General features: G+C 42.4%; 1 protein-coding gene across 2 annotated transcripts in view; it reads right to left on the bottom strand.

Annotated features, from left to right (window-relative positions):
* The window catches only part of REXO2 (RNA exonuclease 2), a 37,817-nt gene extending 10,698 nt beyond the window's left edge, over positions 1 to 27,119 (bottom strand). The window contains exons 1-3 of one of the 2 annotated variants that reach the window (XM_089678608.1): positions 26,824 to 27,117; positions 15,015 to 15,098; positions 11,543 to 11,620 (exon numbers count right to left, since the gene is read on the bottom strand). In XM_089678608.1, the coding sequence (XP_089534734.1) occupies positions 11,543 to 11,620; positions 15,015 to 15,098; positions 26,824 to 26,958 (297 nt within the window). In that variant the 5' untranslated portion in view covers positions 26,959 to 27,117. Of the gene's footprint in view, positions 1 to 11,542; positions 11,621 to 15,014; positions 15,099 to 26,823 lie in introns of both variants that reach the window. The other variant, XM_089678609.1, reaches the window with a different exon arrangement.
* Between the last annotated feature and the right edge of the window lie 627 nt (positions 27,120 to 27,746).

Below are 27,746 nucleotides of genomic sequence, written 5' to 3'. Positions count from 1 at the left end.
AGTATTAGCTGAAAAAAAAAAAAATCAAACAGTACTTGGAAAAATGCACTGTACAGAACCACCCAGGAGACTGAATGGTCACCATTTTCCTGGAGCACTTCCCTTCCGACAGAGGTAATTTGAAAGACTTGAGTTAAGGGCTCCAGGAAAATGGTGACTGTTTAGTCACCTGGGTGGTTCTGTACAGTGCATTTTTCTAAGTACTGTTTGATTTTTTTCAGCTAATACTCGACAATCTAAGTTAAAACTTTTTTCCTGTTCCTCTTGTTACCTGAATTGTAAAAAATTTACAGGTAATTTGTCCTTAATTATTTTAATCATTGATACCGCCTGGTGTTCTTCCCTTCTTTTGATCTTCTTGCCTCATACGGGTAAAAATGTATTCATTTATTTACACTATTCATATTCATGTTTATATGGATATTTGTTCCCTATTATGTCCTCTACAATTGCACAGACTCATTGGCCAAGCAAATTCTTGATAGTTCATTCTGATATGCTCCAGTAGCTCCATGAGCTTGACATCTACGGTGAGCCGGCGAGTTCTTCTATTTATTATTTTTTGAATATTATGTTATTGTGTTGAAATTTTGTTTTGATGTATAGTTATTTCAATGTATTGTAGACTGTATTGCAGTTGAAGCTTCTCACCCGAGGAAGCCCTTGTTGGGGAAACATGTAGGGAATAACTGCAACAATACAGCCAAGCTTCAATCCTTGTTTTTACAGTATTGTATTTATTGATTTTTTTCTTTGTTTCTTTAAAAATTAAATAAAAACTTATTGATTTTTTTTAAAATCAGTTTGTTACTGTAATTTTTCACCTTTAAAATCCAATATTATTTAGTTCAATATTCTTTATTAATGTTTAAGGCATACAAAGAACAGTATATAGAACCATATACAAAACTTTAAGAAGGAACCATCCAGCAACAAAAAGAATAAAAGTAAGAAAAGAAAATCTCCAGTGTTAGCAGTCATCCAACGAGCAAATAAATACAACAAAATTGTGGTGATATTAAGCAGCAAAGTCATATACGAATCCCCCCCCCCCCCCCCCACACACAGGGCAGTAGAAGTTCCTCTCTAACAGAGGACTAGCATAAAATAGAGCACATAGATCTTCCCATTTGATAATCCAAGGGAACCTGGGCACGTTGTAAAAAAGCAGCAGGCAGAATACATCATGATAGGATAATTACAGCAGCCTATGCATTATCAAATCAAACGGGGCTAGACCCGGAGTAGCCAACCATGCTTCCCAAATTTACCTGGGCACCCACGATGTTGGTAAATTAAATGATCGTATCTTAAAATGGATCCCATATTCGGTCTCCAATCCTTCATAGTAGGGGGAGTTGCCAATTTCCAAAGCACAAGAATGGCCTTGGCGCCTGAAACGGGGCTTCTATTAGAAATGTATCTTGGGTAACATTGTCTAAAATACCCAAAAGGCATTGTTTAGGGTCTAGAAGTATGTTAGTTTGAAACACTAAAGAGTATTGACCACATCCTCCCAATATTGGAGGCATTTAGGGCACCACCATAGCATGTGACTAAGATCCGCCATGGTCCTACTTACACCTGCCACAAAGAGGGTCCTGACGGAGCCCCATCATACACAGTTTAGCTGGTGCATAATAAGCCCTAAGTACAATATACAATTGTGATATATGGTGAGAAACTATCAGCGAACTAAGATGGATAGACTGCAATGCAGCTTCCCACTGGTCTTCCTCAAAAGTCCCCACGTCTTGCTCCCACTGCCCACTAGCCCTAAATAGTCTGTCAGAAGCATGGTATAGCAGCAAGAAATAAGCCAACAACACTGTAGATGATAAATTATACCTGGACTGCAATGTATCAAAGGATAGGAGTTGACCACTGTCAATATATGCTTCATATGAGTTATCCCATAGGATTTCCACTTAGAGGCATATTGTAGCTTGGCTAGTTCTGGTTATGCCACATTATTCCATAGGGGACTATATGCGGTGTAACCTGCTGCAATTGCTTGACCTTGACCCAAATTTGATGAATTAGTCGATAGGTAGGGAATTACTTATTTGGTTTACAAAAAGACTGAGCCTCAAGGCCTTCTGGTAATGAGCTAGAAGCTCTACAGTGTAACATCACTAGTATCATAGAGTCATCAACCAGGGCAAAGATGGTGTTTCTTTTAGCCATACCTTTATACAAATGTTGTACCTGGCTAGCCAGATAATACAGCCAGGGATTGGGCAAAGCTATCCCTCCTCTATCCTTAGGACATAGCAGCTGTTCTATCCGTATCTGTGGTGGGCGGTTTCCCCAAAGCAAGGAGCGAAAAATAGGATTTATGATCGAGAAAGTTTTCAGCGGAATTATTACTGGCAAGTTGTGAAGAAAGTACAGCAGTTGGGGTATAATTATCATTTTTATAAGGTTCGCTCTTCCTGTCAGACAGCCAGAACTTGGACTATATCTTCACCTTCACCTTAAATCATGTCAGCAACTGGGCTATATTTAAAATCGACAGTCTAGTAAGTTGGAACGAATGAGAAAGCCGAGGTATTTAAAGGAGAAAACGGGACAGAAGGTAGATATTGCTGGATCCGTGACCCCATCAAGTGGGAGCAGAGTCAACTTAGACCAGTTAATTATTAGTCCAGAATATTTCCCAAATTGAGAGATTATATGCATGGTTGTTCTTAAAGATGGGCCTGTATGGCCAAGTAAAAGCAATACATCATCTGCATAGAGCAATAATTTCTCGTGGATGGTACCATATCGAAAACACACTACATCCTGACTAGCCCGGAATTTGCGCTGCCAAAGGCTCAATGGCCAATGCAAACAATAGTGGGGAAAGGGGGAACCGCTAGCTGAAATGTTGGGGAAGTTGCTCCACCTTGTCTGATAACTTGGGGGTGTGGAAATTTTTGATAAAACTACTTTTCCAGGGAATAAATCAGGGCTCCAATTTACTTGTCCCTCATGGCAATCTACTTGTCCAGAAAAAAAAAAAAAAAAAGTTTAACCAAAACCGTATTTAAAATCGAAGGTGATTTTAGGAATGTCTGGGGCTTTTAAAACCAAAATAGGCTTTATGGTGACTTAAACGTGTATTATTTTTTACATTGCGCACTTTATCTCCTCCTCCCCTCCCTGCCTCTCTCCAGCACCGCACCCGGGGACTAGCAGGGAGGGGGGAGACCTTGCAGTGTGATGAACAACAATTGGCTGCTCGTCAAGAAAGCTTGGGTCAAGGCTTATACTTTATCTCTTTCACAGCCAAAGCCATTTTTGTGTTTTTTGCACACGTTTAAAAAAAATCATTTTAGGCCTGAAGATTACATAAACCCCCCCAAACATATATATATTTTCTGAAAGCAGAGACCCTAGAGAATAAAATAGTGGTAGTTCCAATTTTTTATGTCGCATGATTTTACTGCAAAATTTACAAAAAATACAAGCAAGTTAATTTTAGGGCACAAAAAAAAGCAATAAATTACCCTATTTTTTTGTAAAATATAAAAGATGAGGTTACAGTGAGTAAATCGAAATCCAACTTTTCAAACCTTAAATTTGTGCACGCTCGTGAAATGGCGACGAACCTCAGTACCCTATATTTTCTATATGTCGACACTTTTAAAGCTCTTTATATGTTACCAGTTTAGTGTTACAGAGGAAGTCTGGTACTAGAATTGTTGCTCTCGTTCTGGCGTGTGCGGTGATATGTGACATTTGTATCGCAATTGACGGTTACATGTGTAGGCGCCCCAGCATGTGCTTTTACGTGCGTATATGTATATTTACAATAAAAAAAAAACTACTTTTTCTTCTTTCCATCACATAGGGGACACGGGGGGAGCGCAGAGAGGCTGGCACTGGGAAGAAGCAATCGGCGGCACCCGAATGCTTTCACCTCACAGGTGAGCCCTGCTGCTTGCCCGGCTAAAAAGGTAGAAAAAAAAAAAAACTACCTGCCCGGCGCCCAGAACTACATGTCTCGGGCGTCGGGTGGTAGAAATCCAACATCCCTGCAGTTGCACAGGGAGAATGATATAAAAAAGTTTTACCTAGGTTATAAAGTACTCGCCGAATCCAAATCGCTCCAAAACCATTAACATACAGTCCCATTCTATGCTATCGACCGCCTTAGTTGCATCAATCGATAACAGTGCTCTGGAACCCGTATTGTTAGCTTGCATTTGCATATCAATAAACAATCACGTAAACTTAACATCAGTAGATGTCTGTGGCATAAAAACTGCCTGATCAAGACTCACTATTGTTGTAATGACTTTATTTAATCTGAGTGCTAATACTTTGGCCAGTATCTTCACATCTGACTGTAGCAAAGAGATAGCTCTACAGGAATTGGGATCAGTAGCCACCTTGTCTGTTTTCAGCAACAGCACAACTGTGGCCCTGGTCATGGAGGCTGGCAAAGTGCGTCTGTCATAGGCTGCCTGAAGCACAGCTAAAAGTTGTGGCAACATGGAATCGGCATACGCCTTATAGACCTCCATTGGGAGACTATCCTCCCCCGGGGCTTTATTATTGGGGAACAATCTGGTTGCATTGGTGAGCTCTTCTATTGTAATAGGCGAGTCCTGGAGTCGTTTATGAGCAGCAGAAAGTTTAGGTAAAGGGGTATCCCGAACATATTTGTCCAGGGCCTCAAATAAGGATGAGGATTTAGATGAGTAGAGGTCCGTGTAATAATGAACTAGCTCTGCCATACTAGTGGGGGGAGTATTCACTAATGTACCCATTGAGTAAATCAACTACTCAATTGGTTGTACTGAGCGCTGAGTTTGGATTAATTTGGCTAACAAGCGGCCAGTCTGCTCACCTTCCTCATAGAATGTTTGTTTAACAAAGAACCGCCTCTTCTCAGCCTGCGAGCTGGTCAGGCGAAGAAGCCCCTCCGGCGCCGATAGCCATGCCTGTTTGTTAGACTCAGTCAGGTTATCAATATATGTACACTCCAACATTTGTGCCTGCTGGGTAACCTGGGCCTCGTGCACCCGCGTCTTAGTCTTAATTGCAGATATTTCTGACACAAATACTCCCTGGAGGAATGCCTTAAACGCCTCCCACGTAAGTAAAGGTTCTGCCTGAAGATCATTATGATGGAAGAAGTCATTGATCTGTTGTGCTACAGTGTCATGGGAAGGGATCAAATTCAACCAAAAAGCATTTAAATTTCCAAGGTGCCCAAGAGAGAGCAGACCAAGGTTTAATTTGTAACTTGACCGCTAATGGTGAGTGATTGGAGACATTTCTAAGGCCATAAGTAATTGTTTTAATTAGAGAGACTGCTACTGAATTTCCAACACAAGTCTATTGAAGAAAGCATACTATGGGTTTTAGAGAAGCAGGAGAACTGATAGGAAGTGGGGAAACGCATATGCCATGCCAGCAATCCACCCAATCTACCTCAGTCAAGAATCAACCAAGGGCAGTCCCTCTAGCCCGGGAACCCGTGACAGCCAGTGGGTGCTTATCTAAAGTGAGATCCAAATGCCCATTAAAGTCGCCCAGCACAAACAACGGCACATAAAGCTTATCAAACAAAAACTCTACCAATTGTCTCAAAATATTAGTTGAAAAGGGTGGAAATAAATAGACAACTGCTAAGACATGTAACAAAATATAGTTTACAAGACAGGAATACAAATCTTCCTTCAGGATCAGTTTCACACACCAGCTCCCGGTAAGGTATGGCTTTATGTATCAGTACACTCACTCCATGCGAATAGGCAGTGTTGGTGGAGTGATACACCCACCCCACCCACAGAAACCATGCCATAGACAGGGTGTTCCTTGTGAGAGGAGCTTCTTGTAGGCCACAGATAGAAGGGTGATGTTTACGTAGTACTGTAGATACCATCATCTTCTTCAGTGGGTCATTGAGGCCATGAAATCAAAGGAGTGTCTTCCATAATTTGGGTAGAAGTAGTAGCATTATGATATCACTAGGAAAGGAGAAGCTCCGTATCGTATCAGAGGCTCCACTGCCCCCTCAGAACAGTCAGAAAGACCATGCTCCATATTGCAGGGCACCGCACAACTTACAAAAGAAAAAAGGTATTTAAGATGGTCAACACTGGAAAGAGCAGTTTGAACGTTCATTAGGAACAGTGGCATAACCGTGCCCAACGAAACAACTCCAGGAAACATCTCGTAAAACTGAATATTTGCTTAACCGAAGGGCTAGATTGCAGAGATCCAGGTGCAAGGAAATAGAATCGCATAGTGTTAACTGGCATTCAGATACTAGTGCTATTGTTCAATTATTACATCAATGGGTAGCGCTCAGTATTGCGGCAGTCTACAGAAATAGCTTCCCGGTAAGGAATGAACAAGGTATACCAGTTATCTCAGTTTGTCAAAGAAATTATAGTAGCAAGAGGAAATCATCCGGGTTGCGTGGACGATGGCGCAGTTGAGCTTCGTGCATGTCCACCCAATCCGAGGCAGCAATAGCAGAGTCAAAGAAGTGTGAATTATTGGTAACGATTTTCAGGGAAGCAGGGTACAGCATAGCATTTGTCAGTTGCAGGGTCCGGAGGCAACCTTTAATCTCAAGCAATTTTGTGCTCTTACGCTGCACCTCCGCTGAGAAGTCAAGCTAAGAGGAAACTTTAGCCCCATTGAACTGAAGAGTTGGAATGCTCCCTAGCCAGTCGTAGTATGATCACTCTATCTGTGTAGTTGAGGAGATGCACCAAAACAGGTCTGGGCAGTTGTCCAGAGGGCAAGGAGTGCGATGTGCCCATTCTATTGCAAACAGAGGAGTAAATGCTTCTTTGCCAGAAATCACAATTAGCCAGGTTTCGATTGTGTGGGGTTACTTCCCTCAATGCATTCTGGAAGCCCTACAATATGTACGTTGTTGCATCACAGACAGTTTTCAAGAGCATCCATTCTGACATTATTAGTCTTAGCTAGTTGTGCTGTAGAGCGCTTATCAGAGAGCAATGGGAGAAGTTTATCTTCCAGGTCACTTATGCGACTCTTCACAGCTGTGGTCCTTCTCTTATTTTTTGGATGTCATGTCTGAGAAAGTTAACTTCTCTCAATCCCACCACTTGTCCTTTCACAGAGTGTACCGATGCAGTACAATGCCACACAGCCTTAAGGATATCCACTCAAGTTGGCTGCTTTTTCTCAGTGTGATCAGTGTCCCTCTCTGTACACTGCCCAGCCTGCATGTCCTCCTCCTCTCCCAAAGGCTGCAGCTGTAACGGAGTAGCAGGCAGCACAGGGGGAGAAATGGTGGGGGCTGCCTGAGTGTGAATTCTGGGATCCTGTGATCTTCTGGGTGTAATAAAGCATGTCCCGGGAGCTCTCCTTCCCCACAGGGCGGCTTGTCTTACCAGACCTTCCAGCAGCCTCCTTCATCTCGTCACCTCCTCCTCTAAGAGAATGCTGCAGCTGTGGAGTAGCAGGTGCCATGTTGGAAGTCCGTGCTGGCCAAATTTTCCCTGTTTTTATGGGTCATCATTGTAGGTAAAGGCTCACCTCTAGGATGTAGAAGTGCCCAGGACTGTTCTGCAGGAGCCACAAAAATCTCTCCGGTAAAAGATCGGTGATAGGATTAGTAACGGGAGCTCTGTGAAGCACAGCCGTTCACATGCCCTGCTTGGCCACGCCCCCCCTCCCCCCCTTGCTGGGAAATTACTTCAACCCCCCCAGTATTGCCTGGCAGTAGCTATCTTGAGTAAGGGCAAATGATTCACATAGCATTTACTTCCTGGAATCCATCAGCCCTTAGCTCTGGCATGCAGGAGGGTGTGCTTAGCTGAGAAAACCCCTTCTCCCCACCTGAAGACTCCTGGGATGTATGACATTTGCCTAGGCCTGGAAACCTGGAAGTAACTTAAGAAAAGTGGGCAGCATCGCTCCACAAAAGATCATACGCAACCACAACTACTCTTTTTTTTTTTTTTTTTTTAATGGGATGCACCAAAATAGCTCGGCCGAAAATAGCCCTATCGACATTTTGCCAAAAGGAAAAAATTTAGCCGATACAGTGCCGATACAAGAGACTGTGTGCACTGCAGATGTGAAAGGGGGGAGGGGGCAGACGGCTGAGAAAGGCAGGAGAGGAGCAGTGTATACAGTGATCGGCTGTCACTATATGTCAGTGCCAGTTTTTAAATGTAATTACCGGCTTTTTTTTTTCTTCACTATAGCTCACAGAATTAGCTGTCACTTTCCCCCAGCTAAAAGAAACAAAGTCTCCTTTTACTTTCTTTCCCTGAGTTAAAAGAAACGTTTCCCTTTTGTTTCTTTCCTCGAGATAAAAGAAACAGTTTCCTTTAGCTCCGGGGAAAGTGACAGCCAATTCTGTGAGCTATAGTGAAGAAAAAAAAAGCCAGTCCCCTATGTGATAGCAATAAAATCATAAGTTTAAAAAAAACAACACACACACACGATAAAAAAAAAAAAAAAAAAAAAAGGAAGAAGGATTGGAGCCTCCCCACCTTAACGTACGCAGACATTTTGGTTTGGTTTTCAGCCACAAGCATTCTGAATTTTCGGTATTGGTTTTAGCACCAGAAATTTCATTTCAGCGCACCACTACCTTTTTTATTTAAAAAAAGAAAAAAAGAAAAAAAACTCTTGTAATCATCTTATAAGCTTTTTCATGGATTCCATTCACAGACCTTGGGAGATCTCCAATGAAAGTCAAGGGTAAGCAGCAACAAAGCAAACAGAAATATGCCAACAAGCCCAACACACACACAAGGGTCAATGGACCCAAGTCAGAGTTCTACTGCAAAAACCTTGCAGTTGAAAGCTACGTCCTCAGAAGCTTGGCCATCCATCTGGTAGAATGTTGTGAAGGTAACAGAGGCTTAATGGCACAATGCCCAGAAAACAACCACCAATCTGGTGGAGTGAGCATGTAAAAAAACTGAAGGTATATTATCCTTTACAGCCTAAGCTCTTGAGATGAGCTGCCTTATACACCTGGTAATAGTGGATTTTGAAGCAGTAGGGAATATCGAAGAACACAACACAGAAATGGGAGTTCTTCAAAAAGACTATGTGAACACATTGCAACATATATACCTATGGGCAACAAGTTTAAAAGGCTAAAAATTAAACCTATGAGGCTTATGGCCAAAGTTAAAAAAGATATAGATAATAAGAAAAGAGATTTAATTAAATATAAAAATGAAGGAATGCTATGATCATTTAAACATTATAAAGAATATAACAGAATATGCAAAAAGGAAATAAAGGCCGCAAAAAAATTTAAAATGAATGTCAGATTGCAAAAAAATTGCAGGACAAACTCCCAAAAATTCTTCAAATATATTAATAGTAAAAAAGGTCCGGTCCGAGCATGTAGGCCATTTACAAAATAATCTGAAGTGGGTGACTGGGGACACAGAGAAGGTAAATTTATTAAATAATACCTTCTTCAGCTCTGTGTATACAAAAGGAGAATGGGGAGCTCTTGTCCATAATGGGCATGGTCTTGACACAGCTCCAGATGATTCACATTGGCTCACAATTGATATGATCCAAAAATATTTAGACAAAATAAAAAGGTGAATAAAGCACTTGGACCGGATGGCATACACCCACGGGTCCTTCAAGAATTGAGCTCTGTCATTTCAAAGCCATTGTTTAATTTTTAGGGACTTTTCAATGACTGGCATAGTACCACTGGATTGGCGTAAGGCCAATGTGGTGCCAATATTTAAAAAGGGGTCAAAATCTTTACCAAGTAATTATAGACCTGTTAATTTAACGTATACAGTTGGGAAGATACTAGAGAGTTTAATTAAAGACCACATAGATGAGTTCTTGCTGGAAAAAAATATTTTAAGCAACAGACAGCATAGATTCATGAAAGATAGAAATTGTCAAACAAATCTGATTTCTTTTTATGAGGAGGTGAGCAAAACCTTGGACAGAGGGGTGGCGGTGCACGTGGTATACTTGGACAGAGGGGTGGCGGTGGACGTGGTATACTTGGATTTTGCAAAAGCGTTTGACACAGTTCCCCACACACCGCTAATGTGTAAGGTAAAGTCTACGGGCTTGGAAAAATCTGTATGTAAATGGATGGAAACTGGCTAAAAGATCGTATTCAGAGAGTAGTGGTTAATGATTCATACTCTGAATGGTCTAGGGTTGTCAGTGGTGTACCCCAAGGTTCAGTGTTGGGACCCTTACTTTTTTAATATATTTATAAACGTTATAGGGTCTAGGATTAAAAATCCCATTTCTGACTTTGCAGATGACACCAAGCTGTGCCGTGGAATAACGTCCTTACAGAATGTCTCCAACTTACAAGCCGACCTCAATGCACTGTTTAATTGAGCAAATATGTGGCAAATGAGGTTTAATGTTGATAAAAGTTATGCACTTGGGGGCTAAGAATATGCATGCATCATACATACTAGGGGGGGGGTACAACTGGGGGAATCAACAGTGGAGAAGGATCTGGCAGTTCTGGAAGATCACAAGCTTAATAATGGCATGCAATGCCAAGCTGCAGGTTCTAAAGTGAGCAAAATCCTCTCTTGTATTAAAAGGAGAGAGAGAGAGAGAGAGATATCATATTACCCCGGTACAAATCATTAGTAATACCTCACCTGGAATATGCATTTTAGTTTTGGGCACCAATTCCCAAAAAGAACATTGGGGAACTGGAAAAAGTACAGAGAAGGGCAACCAAACTGATAAGAGGCATGGAGGAGCTCAGCTATGAGGAAAGATTAGAGGAACTGAATGTATTCTCTCTTGAGAAGAGGAGATTAAGGGGGGATATGATCAACATGTATAAATACATCAGTGGTTCATACAGTGAACTCAGTGTAGAGTTATTCACCCTGAGGTCATCACAGAGGACAAGGGTGCACTCCTTACGTCTGGAGGAAAAGAAATGTAATCTCCAAACACAAAAAGGTTTCTTCACAGTAAAAGCAGTGAAAATGTGGAATAGACTCCCTCAAGAGTTGGTTCTGGCCAGCTCAATGGATTGCTTTAAAAAAGGCCTGGATTATTTCTTAGATACACAGAATATAACTGCTTACTAACATTTATAGGTATAGTTGATCCAGGGAATATCCGATTGCCTCTCGGGGGATCAGGAAGGAATATTTTCCCCTTCAGTAGCAAATTGAATCATTTTTTATGGTTGAACTGGATGGACTTTTGTCTTTTTTCAGCCAGACTAACTATGTAACTATATGTGCATTGTGAGGCCTTGAAGACAGGTCAGAGCGCGACCAAATGAAAAATGCTTCAACACCGTGCTACCTTAGTAAGAGGGCTCCTAATAACACAACTCACCCTGTGTTGCTTAGATCTCTCAATATTACTGCAATCAGCACTCTCTCTAGCTCTCTCCCTCAGTGAAACCTCCATGATTTAAAGTTTCAGATCTCAAACCATACAATCCCTTAATTGGCCAGTAACACAACATGACAATTATTAACATCAATGAAAAGAGCATATTCTTTTCAGCGTTCTCCAATGCTTTCTATATTTATTTTGTACCCTAAAATCAACACATGAATATTACCTTTCCATGATGTTCTTTGCACCATTCTGACATGCCATCCAGTATCTCATCAGATTGCTTTATGATCAAGTTAGGACCCTGTTATTAACAGAAGGGTAATAAAGAATTAAAGTACTATGTAAATGTGTCAAGGCACTGTATGTCAAACAACTGCCTTTAAGAAATAACTTTTATACTTTTTTTATTCTTTATTATATTTCAGTGCCTAAGTTTTTCCTGTAGCCTCTTTACAGTCACTTCCAGTCATGCATGCAAGTCAGTGATGACTGCATGGTGACAACTGCAGACACAGTCTGTGCTAGGTGTGTTGGCATGGCCTCTTGTAGTCACCATTGGAAGAAAATGTGATAAGGTGAGCTATAACAAGAAGTGTCTGAAAAAGTACCTTCACTACAGAATCACCACCAGGTATTTCCCAATAAGTTTCAAAATTAAAAGATACTGAAAATAGATGAACATACTTAAGCTTAGATGGTATTTTAGTGATTGGATTTATAAATACTCCACAAAGATTTGATTTCTAGATTTAAAAAGGAGAAGTGCAAGTTGTCAATTCAAAAAGGAAAATTTAGAGTGCTTATTATCTCAAAATAGAAAATGACACTGATAAAGAAGCTATTTTGAGGCTGCTAGCAATAATAGGATATCATTAGTTACTAATAATTTTCATTAATACCCGATTGTTTAAATCTCCCCATATACTGTAGGACACAGCAATACATTTTAAAGTGTACTTGTCACCCCTTTGCAGTAAAAGGCAATTTTGCATCTATTTTCTACACTTATAAACTTTCCAAAACTAAATTATATATTTTTTTTCTTTTTTGGGCCTGTTCACAGTGGCCTGTACGGTAAAATGCAAGGCCTTACTGTGCAGGCACCTGTCAGTGTGAGGTCTGGAAGGTGGTAGTGCAATGTGTTTAAATGCATCAAACTGCACTTTTTTCTTCTCTTCTTCATTGAAATATCAAAATTAAATTTAATTAATTTCCGTGTGAACGGATGGACGCATGTAGCACCCATCTAGTGAGCTAGGAGCAGCCACACCCTCTCAGAGGGTATGGCCAGAATGGTGCCTGAGGCCATTCCTCAACTTTGGACACCTGGAAGTTAGTTGAGCAGCATTCATCCCTTCACTTGTATTGGAGGACACTGGAATCGCTCGGACTCAGGCTCCCCCTCTTCTCACTTGCCTGTGGGGTGATCTTTTTCTTTCTATCCATAGCTTGGAGAGGTGCCATAAGGTATACTTTTCACTATGTTCATTCATTTCCATGCACTGCAGCTCAGCTCCAGTGAATAGAAACACAGAGCACACTAAACCTTCAAGTGAGGTCCGGTCTGCTGCACACAGTATGAATTTTTCCGCACTGCAAAGCACGCAGGGACTCCATTGCTGTGTGAACAGAATACATGGAAAACAACTGTTTTCTGTGTGCTCTTTCAAGGACCTGCATTTTTCTATTGCGGAAAAATACTGCAGTGTGAACAAGCCCTTATGCCTCATATTCCCACAGGCACTGGTGACAGACAGCGCCTTCCAGCTGTATCATGGAAGGCTACAGCACCAGTGCCTTCCAGGTTCTCAGAGCTGAAGAGCAAGATCTCAGTGATCTTGGAAACATTATTAATTTAGCTGTTACCTGCACGGCTGACATTACGAAGCATCAGCTAAACAATCACCAGCAGCTTCAGATCCTCTGTGTGCAAGATCTGATGCAGATGTCAATGATGGACTGCCCTGATGATGCAAGTTTTGAAAATTGCAGCGTTGTGGTAGTATAGACTGGACCGAACTATGGGATCTTGACAAACATTAAAGTATAAAGCAAGTAGCTATGACCATGTTACTAGATTTGTTTTTTTTAGCAGAAAATGTACTAAATGCTGGCACTAAAAAGTGAAGGTGGGCACTTTAATGTCATCCTCCACATTTAGAGAGTACAGTGTTTATATTAACCGTTTCAATACCGTGCAAGTTTACACCTTCCTGCCCAGGCCATTTTTCAGGTTTCAGCGCTCTCACACTTTGAATGACAATTGCGCGGTCATACAACACTGTACCCAAACTAAAATTTTATCATTTTCTTCACACAACTAGAGCTTTCTTTTGGTGGTATTTAATCACCGCTGGGGTTTTTATTTTTTGCTAAACAAAAAAAGACCAAAAATTTTGAAAAAAAAAAACACATTTTTCTTTGTTTCTGTTATAAAAGTTTACAAATAAATAATTGTTCTTCATAAATTTAGGCCGAGATGTATTCTGCTACATGTCTTTGGTGAAAATAACCCAAATTAGGATGTATTTTTTAGTTTGTAGGAAAGTTATAGAGTTCACAAACTATGGGATATATCTGAATATTGATCAATCCTGAAGTACTGACAGCCAATCTAATTTCTTGAGGTCCAAGAATGTCAGAACAGTACAGATATCCCCCAAATGACCCCTTTTTGCAGAGTAGACAGTCCGACGTACTTCATAAGAGGCATGGCGAGTTTTTTGAAGTTGTATTTTTTTGTCATAATTTTTCGGAAAATGAAAAAATTAAAAAAATTATTTTCACTATTTTTTTTTTTTTTTACATACTGTCACCAGTGCAGTACAGCGTCATCATATAACTGGCATGGCGGTTAACAGGGACACTGACTGGTGACAGTATGAAAAAAATATATATATATATATTTTTTTATTATATTTAATTTATTACATTTTTTTTAAGATTTTTTTTTCATATTTTACTATGACCAAAGTAGTACAATGTTACCATAGTAACATTGTACTACTTTGGGGAAGTGATCAGTAATTTTTTTTTTTTTTTTTACACAATTTGCTTATAGCAAAGAATTAATTTGCTATAAGCAAGTATTTACCTGACTGAAAATCGATTCATTCAGCTTTTTTTTTTTTTTTTTTTTTTGTGCTTAGCTGTGATTTGGTCACAGCTAATCACATGACATGTGCATGTGATTAGCTGTGACCATTCACAGCTAGGCACTAGTATACAATGGATGGCATCATGAATGAAGCCATCCATTGTATACAACTGTCATGTGACCTGCTGTGATTGGTCACAGCAGGTCACATGGTACCAGCAACGGGAGCCGGTACTCGGATCTGTCATCGGCCGTGTCCGAGGTGCACGGCCGGTGACAGATCGCACTGCTGCGCCGCTCTGCATTAGCGCAAACTGCGCATGTGCGGGAGCACGCCAAATGGTGTGCACCCGGAGTGAAGAGACACATTTGAAGCCGCCAAACGGCCATTGGCCAGGCGGCTAATGGTTAAGCACATAGAAGTCTATGAATTTATGGCGCTAGAAGAAATTTTTTTTGGGTCAGATCATTCTTTGTAAAAATCATCAACAATGCTATATATAAAGCAACAACATATAAAGAAAATGAATATAAAAATCAGGGTTATGTCCCTTTATTATCCAGGCCAACCATGGTGATCACCAACAGCAATACTTACCTCAGCAAGGACGTTGAGCTCAGAGTCTGTTATTATACAAGCCATCTCAATTATTTGGTCCTTGGTAATATCCAATCCAGTCATCTGTAAAATTGGAAGTGTTTTAGATTGGAAATCAGTATATATTTAATAACAAAATGAATATGCAAAACTCAAAAACCAAGCCAATATTGTATTGAGAAGGCTTTGACAAGCCTCATCCACACTCTCCACACACTAAAATGCATTAGAATGCGGGCACCTCTCAGTCTTGGCTGCAGTGAGCTGGCGGTAGGGGGCGTTGTGCATTACACAGTTCCCTTTTTTAGTGTTCACTTTATTTGAAGTGCGCAAAGTGACACTTTCATTCATGTCACTGCACAGCACTGCGCTGTGTTGCATTGCTGTACAGCAACGTGATCCCTGCATGTCTGCATTTTAGCCAAGCTCACTGAACTGCACCCCTGGACTGTGTTTCAGGGTGTACAGGAAACAGAGGGGGATATTTAATAAAACTGGAGTGTGCAAAATCTGGTGCAGCTGTGCACAGAAACCAATACGCTTCCAAGTTTTATTGCCAAAACCTAATCAAATAAGGTGAAGTTAAAAGCAGATTGGCTACCATGCACAGCTGCACCCATTTCTGAGTGCACCAGTTTTAGCAAATCTACCCCATAGAAACAATTGTTTTTTGTGTGTCCTAGCAGTGACCTACATTCACCCAGTGCGATAAAACACTGGTCGCTGCACTATGTGTTAATAGGGCCTTAGTTTTTTCTCTTGTTCAGCCCCACACTGCAATGTGGTCTGTGAATGGGAGGTAGATATCCTGTCATTCATCCACTCCTTCAGCTTCAGCGTTGCATTCTGGGACAATAAGAGTACAAGTTGTGTGAAAGGCTGAGGGGGGCAGAAAAGAAACATAGGAGCACCCCTGCAGCACCTGGGCAGTAGCCAACAGCATGAAGGAAAGATTCATACATGAAGCAGTAACCTGAACATAATGGGATACATACTAACATAGGTAAATAAAGTGTTATGCTCAACTTCAGCATTAACCATTTCACTGCTGCCCCATCTTGAGATGCTGAACTATTTATATTATATTTAGTCCAGTACCCAGAGTGTTAAAAGATAGTGCTCTAGTGCTGCCAATTTTGTTCACGTTATGATGATGTTGTGCACAAATTTTTATAAATGGTTTTAAAAAATAAATGCTTACTAACCCACACAAAAAATATAATCTACAATTTTTTAAAAAATAGGAAACATAGTTATACATTCATTGTAAAAAAAAAAAAAAAAAAGTGTACATTTAAAAATCATGTTTTTACAAAACAATAAAAATTTGTTGCTCTCTGCAGTTCCAGAACAACTTTTCATGAACTAATCCTCTAAGCTGTGAGTACTCAAAATAAGGCCGACTATTTGCACTAGAGCAAAAATTATTTCTCTCAAAGTCTATGCTATTTTTAAAACATAACTAAGCTTTAATTTAAATCAGCTTAAAGGACAACTAAACCCACAGAACAAACATGCAATAAACTGCAGCTTAGTGTCTTTAGATGTGGCAGCTGCCTAATTTTCTTTTTTTTTCAAAGCTAAAAACATTTTCAATGAATACAACAAATACCTGTCGATTTTGCCTGAATACAGGGTCGTTGTCATTTCCTGTATGGAGATGCAATGGAGATGAAGAGATACAGACATGTTTGTAGTCCATATTAAGTCCAAGGTGACAACCATGGCTCCCTCCATAAATATGGTGGAGGAGTGATGATGCCACCCAGAGACAGGAAGTGTTATTTGCAGGATCAGCAGGTGAAAATAAAGCAAAAGAACTTGGAAAAAAAAAAGGAAGTCACCACATCATCTACAAGGAGGCTGCAATATATAACATTTTTGATTTTTTTGCTACACTTTATTACATTCCAGGTGTATAAAGCAAAAAATATGCAAAGAGTAGGAAAGCCTGTCCTCTGCCAGGATGTTGCAAGCAGGACCCAACACACTCCCTATGGAATCAGAGCTAAAATTGGGAGCATGACATTTGCATTATGTTTTATTATATTGTAAGGGTATGAGAACGAAAGAAAGGCACTTCTGGCCCTATGCTTTCCTATAACCAGAAGTAACTGGCATTACAGAGGGCTCCATGGAAGCAACAGGGGAGGGGCAATGGCTGTGAATATTAGCTTGTGGGGGGGAATGTTCTCATAAAGGAAGTGGCAGATACCCTTTAACCTCTTCACGCCGGCCGAAAGCAAATGTGCGGCCTCCCGGTGTCTGGGCCTAGACGCCGAGCGGCCGCACATTTGCGTTCTATTAAAAAATGAACATGTGCTAACAGCGCGCGCCCTTCGCACTCCCAGCACACATGTCCGGTATTCACGTAAAGGTCCCGATCTCCTCTTTCGATCGGACCTTTCCCGATCATGTGACCATGACTCTAAACCCTGCCCCGCCTCCCGGAATCTGAAACTCTTAAAGGACCAGGAGGCGCCGGCGAAGGGGTTAAAGGCTTAGTCCACCTTTCTAGACAGATACCCATTAAAGGCTTAGTCCACCTTTCTAACCATGATTCCCATTAAAGGCTTAGTCCACCTTTCTAGACAGATACCCATTAAAGGCTTAGTCCACCTTTCTAGGCAGATACCCATTAAAGGCTTAGTCCACCTTTCTAACCATGATTCCCATTAAAGGCTTAGTCCACCTTTCTAACCATGATTCTCATTAAAGGCTTAGTCCACCTTTCTAACCATGATTCTCATTAAAGGCTTAGTCCACCTTTCTAACCACGATTCTCATTCAAGGCTTAGTCCACCTTTCTAACCACGATTCCCATTAAAGGCTTAGTCCACCTTTCTAACCACGATTCCCATTAAAGGCTTAGTCCACTTTTCTAACCATGATTCCCATTAAAGGCTTAGTCCACCTTTCTAACCATGATTCTCATTAAAGGCTTAGTCCACCTTTCTAACCATGATTCCCATTAAAGGCTTAGTCCACCTTTCTAACCATGATTCCCATTAAAGGCTTAGTCCACCTTTCTAACCATGATTCCCATTAAAGGCTTAGTCCACCTTTCTAACCATGATTCTCATTAAAGGCTTAGTCCACCTTTCTAACCATGATTTTCATTAAAGGCTTAGTCCACCTTTCTAACCATGATTCATGTTACAACCATATTTATGGCGTGATGTAAAACATGGTCATATTGCCCAACCCCCCCCCCCCCCGCCTTGCACTGTAGGTTGCTTCTCTCAGGGGTCCATACAGCTGTGAATGGAACGGCTGCAATTCTCACTTGTCATCGCAGCAGAGGGACTCACAGTTCACACGGGCCCAAGTTTGGTGACCTCTTTTTTAGTCCTACGATTATTTTCTCCAGCCCCATAACAAAAGTTTCATACTTGGGGCCTGGGACATAAACCATGCAGGAGCCATTGCACCCACAGTGCACGGATTACAGATTTAATGCATTTAATGCACATTTCTTACTTTTTAACGCAAGTGCATTTGTCACATTTTTGCAAACAGTGGACTATGCCTTTAAGTTCACTGTATATAGCTACAGTGCCTTGAAAAAGTATTACTACCCCTTGAATTTTTCCACATTTTGTCATGTTACAATCAAAAACGTAAATATATTTTATTAGGATTTTGTGTGATAGACCAACACAAAGTAGCACATAATAGTAAAGTGGAAGGAAAATAAATGGTTTTCAGAATTTTTTTTACAAATAAGTATCTGAAATGTGTTGCGTGCATTTGTATTCAGCCCCCGAGTCAATACTTTGGAGAGCCACCTTTCGCTGCAATTACAGCTAAAGAATAGCATCCCCACAACATGATGCTGCCACCATGTTCTACAGTGGGGATGGTGGGTTCACGGTGATGTGCAGTGTTATAGTTTACTGCCACACATAGCAATTTACTTTTAGGCCAAAAAGTTACATTTTGGTCTCATCTAACCAGAGCACCTTCTTCCACATGTTTGCTGTTTCCCCCACATGGCAAACAAAACTTCTTATAGCTTTCTTCCAACAATGGCTTTCTTCTTCCATAAAGGCCAGATTTGTGGAGTGCACCACTAATAGTTGTCCTGCGGACAGATTCTCCCACCTGAGATGTGGATCTCTGCAGCTCCTCCAGAGTTACCATGGGCCTCTTGGCTACTGCTTTGATTAATGCTCTCTTTGCCTTGCCTGTCAGTTTAGGTGGATGGCCATGTCTTGGTAGGTTTGCAGTTGTGCCATACTCTTTGCATTGGATGATGGATTGAACAGTGCTCCGTGAGATGGTCAAAGCTTGGGATGCTTTTTTTTTTTTTTTTTTTATAACCTAACCCTGCGTTAAACTTCTCCACAACTTTATCCCTGACGGGTCTGGTGTGTTCCTTGGCCTTCATGATGCTGTTTGTTCCCTAATGTTCTCTAACAAACCTCTGAGGCTTCACAGAACAGCTGTATTTATACTGAGATTACATTACACACAGGTGGACTATTTACGAATTAGGTGACTTCTGAAGGAAACTGAATCCATTTTAGTTAAGGGTATCAGAGTAAAGGGGACTGAATACAAATGCACACCACACTTTTCAGATATTTGTCACAAATTTTGAAAACCATTTATCAGTTTCCTTCCACTTCACAATTATGTGTCACTTTGTGTTGGTCTATCACATAAAATCCCAATAAAATACATTTATGCTTTTGGTTGTAACATGACAAAATGTGGAAAATATCAAGGGGTATGAATACTCTTTCAAGGCAGTGTATGCAAAAAGCCTTTCAAGGATAAACAGAATTAAAGACCTGCGATTTCTTTCTGTGTTTACATAGCAAAACACACAAAAAAAAAAAACTGGACAAACCACACTGAGCACAAGATGAAAAATGTGTAAACAAATGACTCCAAAGCCAATCAATAGATCCAAGGTAGATACAGGCAGGCAAAATGATATAGAAATCTCAATATTTTCTGTAAAAGTTGGCCCCACCCCCCACATCTTCTGCATCTCCATATTGGACAGCGAGGCTACAAACTACATTAAAAAGGACCAAAGAAGCTTTGGGAGAGAGAAGTTGACGAGAACTTACCAGCACAAGATCTATGAATTCAGCTCTCATCTCTATTGATTGCCTTGATATGCGGTTCTACCTCTGCTCATACACTTATCATACTTTTATTCTGGATTTCCTAAGTAAAGGATCATTTTAAAGTGGACCTGTCATTACAGAGTTGAAAGTAAAGTAATTCCAGCCTGTAAACAAATATGCTACATACCAGCATGATTCCCAGCAGTCTCACTCAGAGTATTTCCCTAGCCAACAGCTCCTATGCCATGTTCACAGCCTCTGACAGTGTACAACCTTCTCTTAGGTTATGTCCACAGTCCCTAAACACCTCTTAGGTTATGTCCACAGTCTCCGAAAATCTCCTGTACCATGTCCACGGTCTCTATCTCTTGTATTATGTCCAGAGTTTCAGACCATCTCTTTTATCATGCCATAGTCTTTGACTATATTCTGTTGTGTATCTGCAGTCTGAATTTTATGTGCAGCCCCTTAGGTGATGTCAGGGGCCGCACGCGAGACCCCCATATCAGGAAAGTTGACCACCACTGCTCTAGAGTGTGCTCCCAGCACACTGACTGAGCCATCACCAACCGTTCCTGGTCACTGCTTTAATCCTGTGGGCTCTCGTTCATGTGACTGCTCTTATAGCCAAACACATGATCAGGGAGCCACCTCCATCTGCTGGCGTTCACATCCACGTAAAATGGTTAAGTTCAGGTTCTACTAAACAAAACCTAAACCTGCTTTCATCTCCCCTCTCAATCCCATTTCTTACTATCCTGTGAAAGGAAGATGCATATACGTACTTACCTATTCACAGGGCGTTCTGGTCCAGTCATGCGATCTCCCCAGCAGCCAGCTTCAGCGTAGAGTAGAGATCACCGACAACGGCTGCAATGCCTGTGCGGTGACCTCACCTACAGGCTTACTATGGGGCACCTGCTGTCGGCTGTCCCTCCTCTCCCCTGAAACCGCTGCTGGGAGGGGATCACGTGACCGGACAGGAGCGCTCTGTGAATAGGCAAGTATAAGCATCTTCCTTTTACAGAGTTAGTAAGAATAGGATTTAGAAGGGGGTGGGATTAGTTTTAGGCTTAGTTAGTAATAGCCTGGACTTTTAATTTAACGAGGAACTAAAGTCTTCATTAATAAACTGCGAGTGGGAAGGTTCTTTACTGCACAAGAGACATGCAATGTCTGCAACAAAATAACTACCTGCCTGCTCGCAGTTAACTGTAGAGTGTACACTGAGCCGCGCACGCCAGCATGACTGTACTCTTGTGCATGCATGAGAGTGATATCATCCTGTACCGACCAATCAAGATGGTCTAGGACGTACATCCAGAAGAATCCAAGGAGGCAGGAAGGACCTCAGACCACTGAAGTAATTATTGGGACTTTAGTTCCACTTTAAAGGACAACCAGAAGATGGTGGCATGGGGTTGAAGAACCATTTGTAAATTAACCATTCATGAGAAAAACAAACATACTAACCTTTGCCTCTGAACTGGGAAGGCACAACTGAAGTCACTGTGCCTTCCCAGCAGTCCTGGGAGCTCGAAATCCCAAAATTACACAGTTCAGACTATTGCAAGAGGGCATTCTCCCAGGTTTTCAGGACTCTGCTGGAAGGCACACCTATGTCACCTGTGCCTCCCAGAAGCATTGGGGGAAGTGGGGGGTTGCAAGTATCTTTTTGTCTTCCTGGCAAGTAGTTGGTTAACAAATATAAAACCATTTGTATTAGGGAGTGGGTTTGGTATGGAAGACCCGCTTTAAAATTCAACTGCATTGCTAATGTGACATGTGCAGTTATTTGACTATGTTGAATGCCTTGCTCCCCATGCCACGTGCTGTGGTTCCACCCCACTGGCTCATATGTCCTGTAGTAATGTAAAGTAGCACAGTGTGCAGCTGTGGCAGATACTCCACACACCCGGATGTTTTGGATACCTGCAGCAGTCATGTTGTAGAGAGTTTTAACACACAGGCCACCAGAAGGGTCTATAGCAGGTGTCTCCAAACTGTGGCTCGAGGGCTGGATATGGCCCTTTGCTACCCTTAATCTGGTCTTGGGGCACTATTCCTCCCACAGAGACCAACAATGGGGCAGCACCTCCACTGAAACCAATCATGGTGTACTCACTACCCATCACAGTTTCAGAGGCCCTGAACGGTCAGGATGGCACCAAACCACCCCCCCCCCCCTCCAAATAACCCCTTTTTGGAGAGTAGACACACCAAGGAATTTAATAAGAGGCATGGAGAGTATTTTGCAGATCCCATCTTATTTCACAAGGTTTTGAAAAAAAAAAATATATATGTTTTCGTTTTCCTTCTTCATTTTCCAAACATTTTTGGCAAAAAAATGAGATCTGCAAAATACTCACCTTGCCTCTTAGCAAATTCCTTGGGGTGTCGTACTATTCTGGCATTTCATGGCCTCCGAAAATGTGATAGGTAGTCAGGAAGTGTAATGAGGAAATAAAGCCCTTTAAAAGCCCAAAGGTGCTTATTGGATTTTGGAGTCCTGTACTTGGCTAGACTGCCAAAAAGTCTCTCACATGTGGTACCCCCATACTTGGCAGAAGTAGCAGAATGTATTTGGGGGAATAATTTCACACATATACATGGCATGTGTGAGCAATAGATCATTTAAGTGACAAGTTTGTGTAAAAAAAAAAAAAAAACTTTTGTCATTTTTCAAAAACTTGTGGTAAAAAAATAAATTCTATTGACAACATGGCTCAGCAAATAGTTTGGGGTATCTACTTTTCAAAAAAAAGGGGTCGTGGGGGGTGTTATCTTGGCATGTTATGCCTAACATTTGAAGCTTGTGGACTTGAAGACCAAGCCTTTTCTGACACTTTTTGTTGACATGGAAAAAAAAAAAAAAGTATTTTTGCTAGAAAGTTACTTTGAACCCCCAAACATTATATATAGTTTTAAAGCAGATGTTCTAGTGAATAAAATGGTGGGTATTGCAATTTTTTATGTCACATAGTACTTGCACAGCAATGTTTCCAAACATGTGCGCTTTAATTTTTATTAACACTGTCCCTTTTATTTTTTTGATCACATTTATTGTTATCACAGGGTATGTAAATATCCCCTGTGATGGCAATTGGCAGTAAATCATCTGATCTTACCAAGATCGGTGTGATCAGATGCTTTCCCAATTTACAAATGGCGCTGTTTATGTCTGGCGAAACTGAAGTGATGAAAATCTCATAGCTTCCAGTTTCTTAGACTATAGAGATGATTGGCACCATTCCAGTCTCCAATCAGCTATATGGTCAACTGGCAGAAACGCCAGCTGCAATCTCAGGTTCCCCGATGTCATGGGATTGTCCGAGAAAGCCGTGGAAGGCAGCGGGAGGAAGGGGGGCATCTTCTCCCGCTGCTTGTAAAAGCAATCCTGCAGCTAATTAGTCACTAGGATTTCTTTTAAATGAAAGCCGATCGCTGGCTGAAAAAAAAAAAAACACTCAAAGTCCACTGATGTACCAGTACGTCACTGATCCTTGGGTATATATGTTATGTTTTCTTAAGCAGCCTGTGGGCTGAATGCAGATAAAAAAAAAAAAAGAGAAGAAATCTCTGCCAGAAAAAGTGTGTGATATGCCCACCATTAGAATATACCACCCTGCATCCACCCACTTCTAATGTTGGGCATATATGAAATTTGTAGGCTGAATAAAAAAAAAAAAAAAAAAAAAAGAAAAGGAGAACCTAAAAGATTTCTCTATTCACATCGGTCAGTGTGGATAAAGAGACCTGCCGAAAAAAGTTCTAAATATATGCCAAAGCATAGGAGCAATCCACCCACTGACCACCCCAGGCTCCCATGATTGGGCGTAATAAATATATATATATATATATATATATATATATATATATATATATATCTTCCAACAGCACTACACACACTGACATATGTTCTGAGGGCAAGACCTGGTTGCTGTCAGAATAAACAGTGCTGCAGCTAAATGGCATTACTGCAACGAAAACAGCAATGGTTAACCACTTGCCTACTGGGCACTTCTACTCCCCTTCCTGCCCAGGCCAATTTTCAGCTTTCAGCGGTCGCACTTTGAAAGACAATTGCGCGGTCATGCAACATTGTGGCACGGATAGGCAGCACTGCTGGGCACTGTTAGGTGGCATTGATAAACACTGATGATGTTGCACTGATAGGCGGCACTGATCATCAGTGCCCTGTTATTCAGTGCTGATCCCTTCGCTGACAATTGCCGGTTTTCGGCAGTACTTTCCTCATGCTATGACAGTGTGAGGAAAGTGCAGCCGATAGCCGGCAACTGTATTTGCCCGGAGATCTGCTTTGTCATTGGACACAGCTGATCACATGGTAAAAGGCCGCTGTGATTGGCCATTTAACGTATGACGTGATCAGCTGTGTCCGTAGGACACAGCGATCACCAACTGCGCTGGGTGCATGTTCTGAAATGATGTCCATAGACATTGTCCCAGAACCATACAACCACGCTGTAGCTGTCCTTCGGCCATAGCGCGGTTGGGAACTGGTTAACAAGAAAATCATAACTCAATAAAACAAAAACTGTTTTTTTACAACTGTCAACTCCAGATATCAGGGTCTCTGAAAATACGACAGCCAGTTTCCTGACTACCTAATGTCTTTCGAAACCCTTTGTATGTGTATATATATATATCCTAGACTGTGCCGTGCTGTACCTTATATTAATACTCCATTAGTGCGTGGTAGCGATGGAAGCAGTCCTTGAGGCAGAGTCCAGGAAAGGGGGGACAAAATAAGCAGATGTCACACCTAATTTCATGTCTGCTACAGACACATCTTTTTTTAGGGGCGATATTTCTGTTGGGGTACCAGGAATGGCATCAGGAAAATGTCTCTCATGCAGTCAGCTCACTGCATCTGGGTTGGGGTTTGGGCCACAGCACCTTCTGGATACAAAAGAGCCGTGATCATCTCTTCCTGGAATTTTAGGAAGGATCCACTACGTCCAGTTGCTTTGTAAGTAAAGTACAAAAGCGTTGCACAGAGCCAATTGAAATAGACAATTTTTTCTACCAGCGTCTGGCTTTATGGGAAACTAAGTACGGCGTCATCATCTGGTCATTGAAGTTCACCCCTCCCATGTTAAGGTTATAATCGTGGACACAGAGGGGCTTCTCAACACCAGCTGCCATGGAAATTTGGATGATCGTGTCTGCGTGAATGGAAGACAGGACGAAAACATCCCCTTTGTCCTTCCACTTCACTGCGAGCAATTCTTTTTTCAAGCATGCTTTCTCTCCCTTTCTAATTCGGGTATTTAAAAGCCATTGGGGGAAGCCCCGGCAATTAGGTTACATGGTGCCACATGCGCCAATTCCAAGATTGTACAAATGTCTAAATAGTGGAACGCTTGTATACAAGGAGAGCCATACAGGCGCGGAATACACAGACGCGGGCATACACAGACGCGGGCACACACAGGCGCGGAATACACAGACGCGGGCACACACAGGCGCGGAATACACAGACGCGGCACACACAGGCGTGGAATACACAGACGCGGGCACACACAGGCGCGGAATACACAGACGCGGCACACACAGGCGTGGAATACACAGACGCGGCACACACAGGCGTGGAATACACAGACGCGGCACACACAGGCGTGGAATACACAGACGCGGCACACACAGGCGTGGAATACACAGACGCGGCACACACAGGCGTGGAATACACAGATGCGGCACACACAGGCGTGGAATACACACAGGTGTGGTACATATAGCATATTATTATTATACAGTATTTATATAGCGCCAAAAGGTTTGCTCAGCGCTTTACATTATAGTGGGGGATAGTACATGAGACAATACAGTAACAAAACAGTACACGAGGGGTTGGAGGGTCCTGCCCTTTCGAGCTTACAATCTAGGAGGGAGGGGATAGTGGCACAGGAGGAAGTGGATATGGGGGATGGAGTGGTAGGAGGAGTGGAGGAGATCGGCAGTTAGGTGAGGGTGGGGTAGGCTTCCCTTAAGAGATGGGTTTTCAGGGTGCACCTAAAGGTGAGGAGGGTAGGGGACAGTCTGATGGATTGGGGTAGTGAGTTCCAGAGGATGGGGAAAGTCTTGGAGAAGTCCTGCAGTCAGGCGTGGGAGGTGGAGACCAGGGAGCTAGAGAGTAGGAGGTCTTGTGAGGAGCAAAGATTACGGGTTGGGTGGTATTTGGGTATCAGGTAGGTGAGGTAGTTCGGGGCAGCATTATGAATGGCTTTGTATGTCAATGTTAGTAGTTTGAATTTAATGCGTTGGGCAATCGGGAGCCAGTGGCGGGAATGACAGAGGGGGGTGGCAGAAGAGGAGCGGTTGGTAAGGAGGATGAGTCTGGCCGCTGAGTTCAGGATAGACTGAAGCGGGGATAGTCTGTGATGAGGTAGGCCGGTGAGGAGGGAGTTGCAGTAGTCGAGCCGTGAGATGATGAGGGAGTGAACGAGTTGTTTAGTGGTGTCTGGGGTTAGGAACGTACGTATCTTGGACATGTTACGGAGGTGGAGCCTGCATGAGCTTGCTAGCGATTGGACATGGGGTTGGAAGGACAGGTTATGTAGGTTATGTCAGGACAGCATATGTAGACTTATAGTGGTCCCAGCTGGATCAATACAACATAATGGAATACCATCCAGCCTGGAGTTCTTCTTTATTCGTCACCAAAATCGCCAACTCACTGATCAGTGAGCCCAGAGCCCGCTCACCTCCAGGTCCACCCACACCAGGCGCTGCTCCATGCTGTATGACATCTTCCTCCTCGGTCTAACACTGAAGTATGACGTTGTCATCAAGCCATGAACTCTGCCCAGTGTCCTCCGACCGCACAGACCCAGAAGCATCACCAGACGAGCCCGGGAAGTCCGCTCCTCTCACCACACTCCCCCATTCTACAAGCCGGCACTGCGCACACTTCCTGGATTGTAAATGACTCCTCCGGGCCACTTTACCCCACACTGGACAACGTCACTCTCCCACTGCGGCAACCCACGCTCACGCCGCCACGCCCCTCCGCTAAGGGTAGACGCCGGGATGGCTAACAGCCACGTGACAAGGGTGGAGCAGAGAAATGTAGGCAGTGAGAGGGAGGGGTAGTGCTGTGCTGGACAGATTGATGTGTGCGACTGCGCAGTGGGGCAGTTGAGAGGGTGTAGAGGATGAGCTGTGTACAGAGCGGTGTGCAGGGAGATGGAACGGGTTTCCTTATATTTATGGGACTGGGAACAGGGGCGGATGAACGGAGGGGCTATTGGAGCTGCAGCTCCTGGCCCCCACCATAATATAGGCCCGGCCACCCAAACAGAACAGGCCCCATCTCCCCTCTCTCACTGTAGCTGACAAACCCCGCTAAACCTGTAGAGCCGGTAGCGGTAATTTGTGTATCCTGTGAAGCAACTGCGCATGTGCCGGTTTCAGGCACGATCAGTCGTTTATAAAGCTGCTGCATCCCAATATGTACCGGAGTTAGATTAACCCTTTACGTGCCGAGTGGTCGGCAGCGGGGGACACACAGCCTCGGCGGGGACACAGAATTATTAACCCCTTACATGTCGGGTGGTAGGCGGGGCTCTTACATGCCAAACTCTCTGCAGCGACTTCGGACAGTGTCAGTGACGGGGGTGGGGGGGGG

This window comes from Staurois parvus, unplaced genomic scaffold (assembly GCF_062004578.1).
Source record: "Staurois parvus isolate SC_StPar_1 unplaced genomic scaffold, SC_StPar_1.0 ptg000207l, whole genome shotgun sequence".
Lineage (NCBI taxonomy): Eukaryota > Metazoa > Chordata > Amphibia > Anura > Ranidae > Staurois > Staurois parvus.
This window is presented reverse-complemented; position numbering and strand designations above follow the sequence as displayed.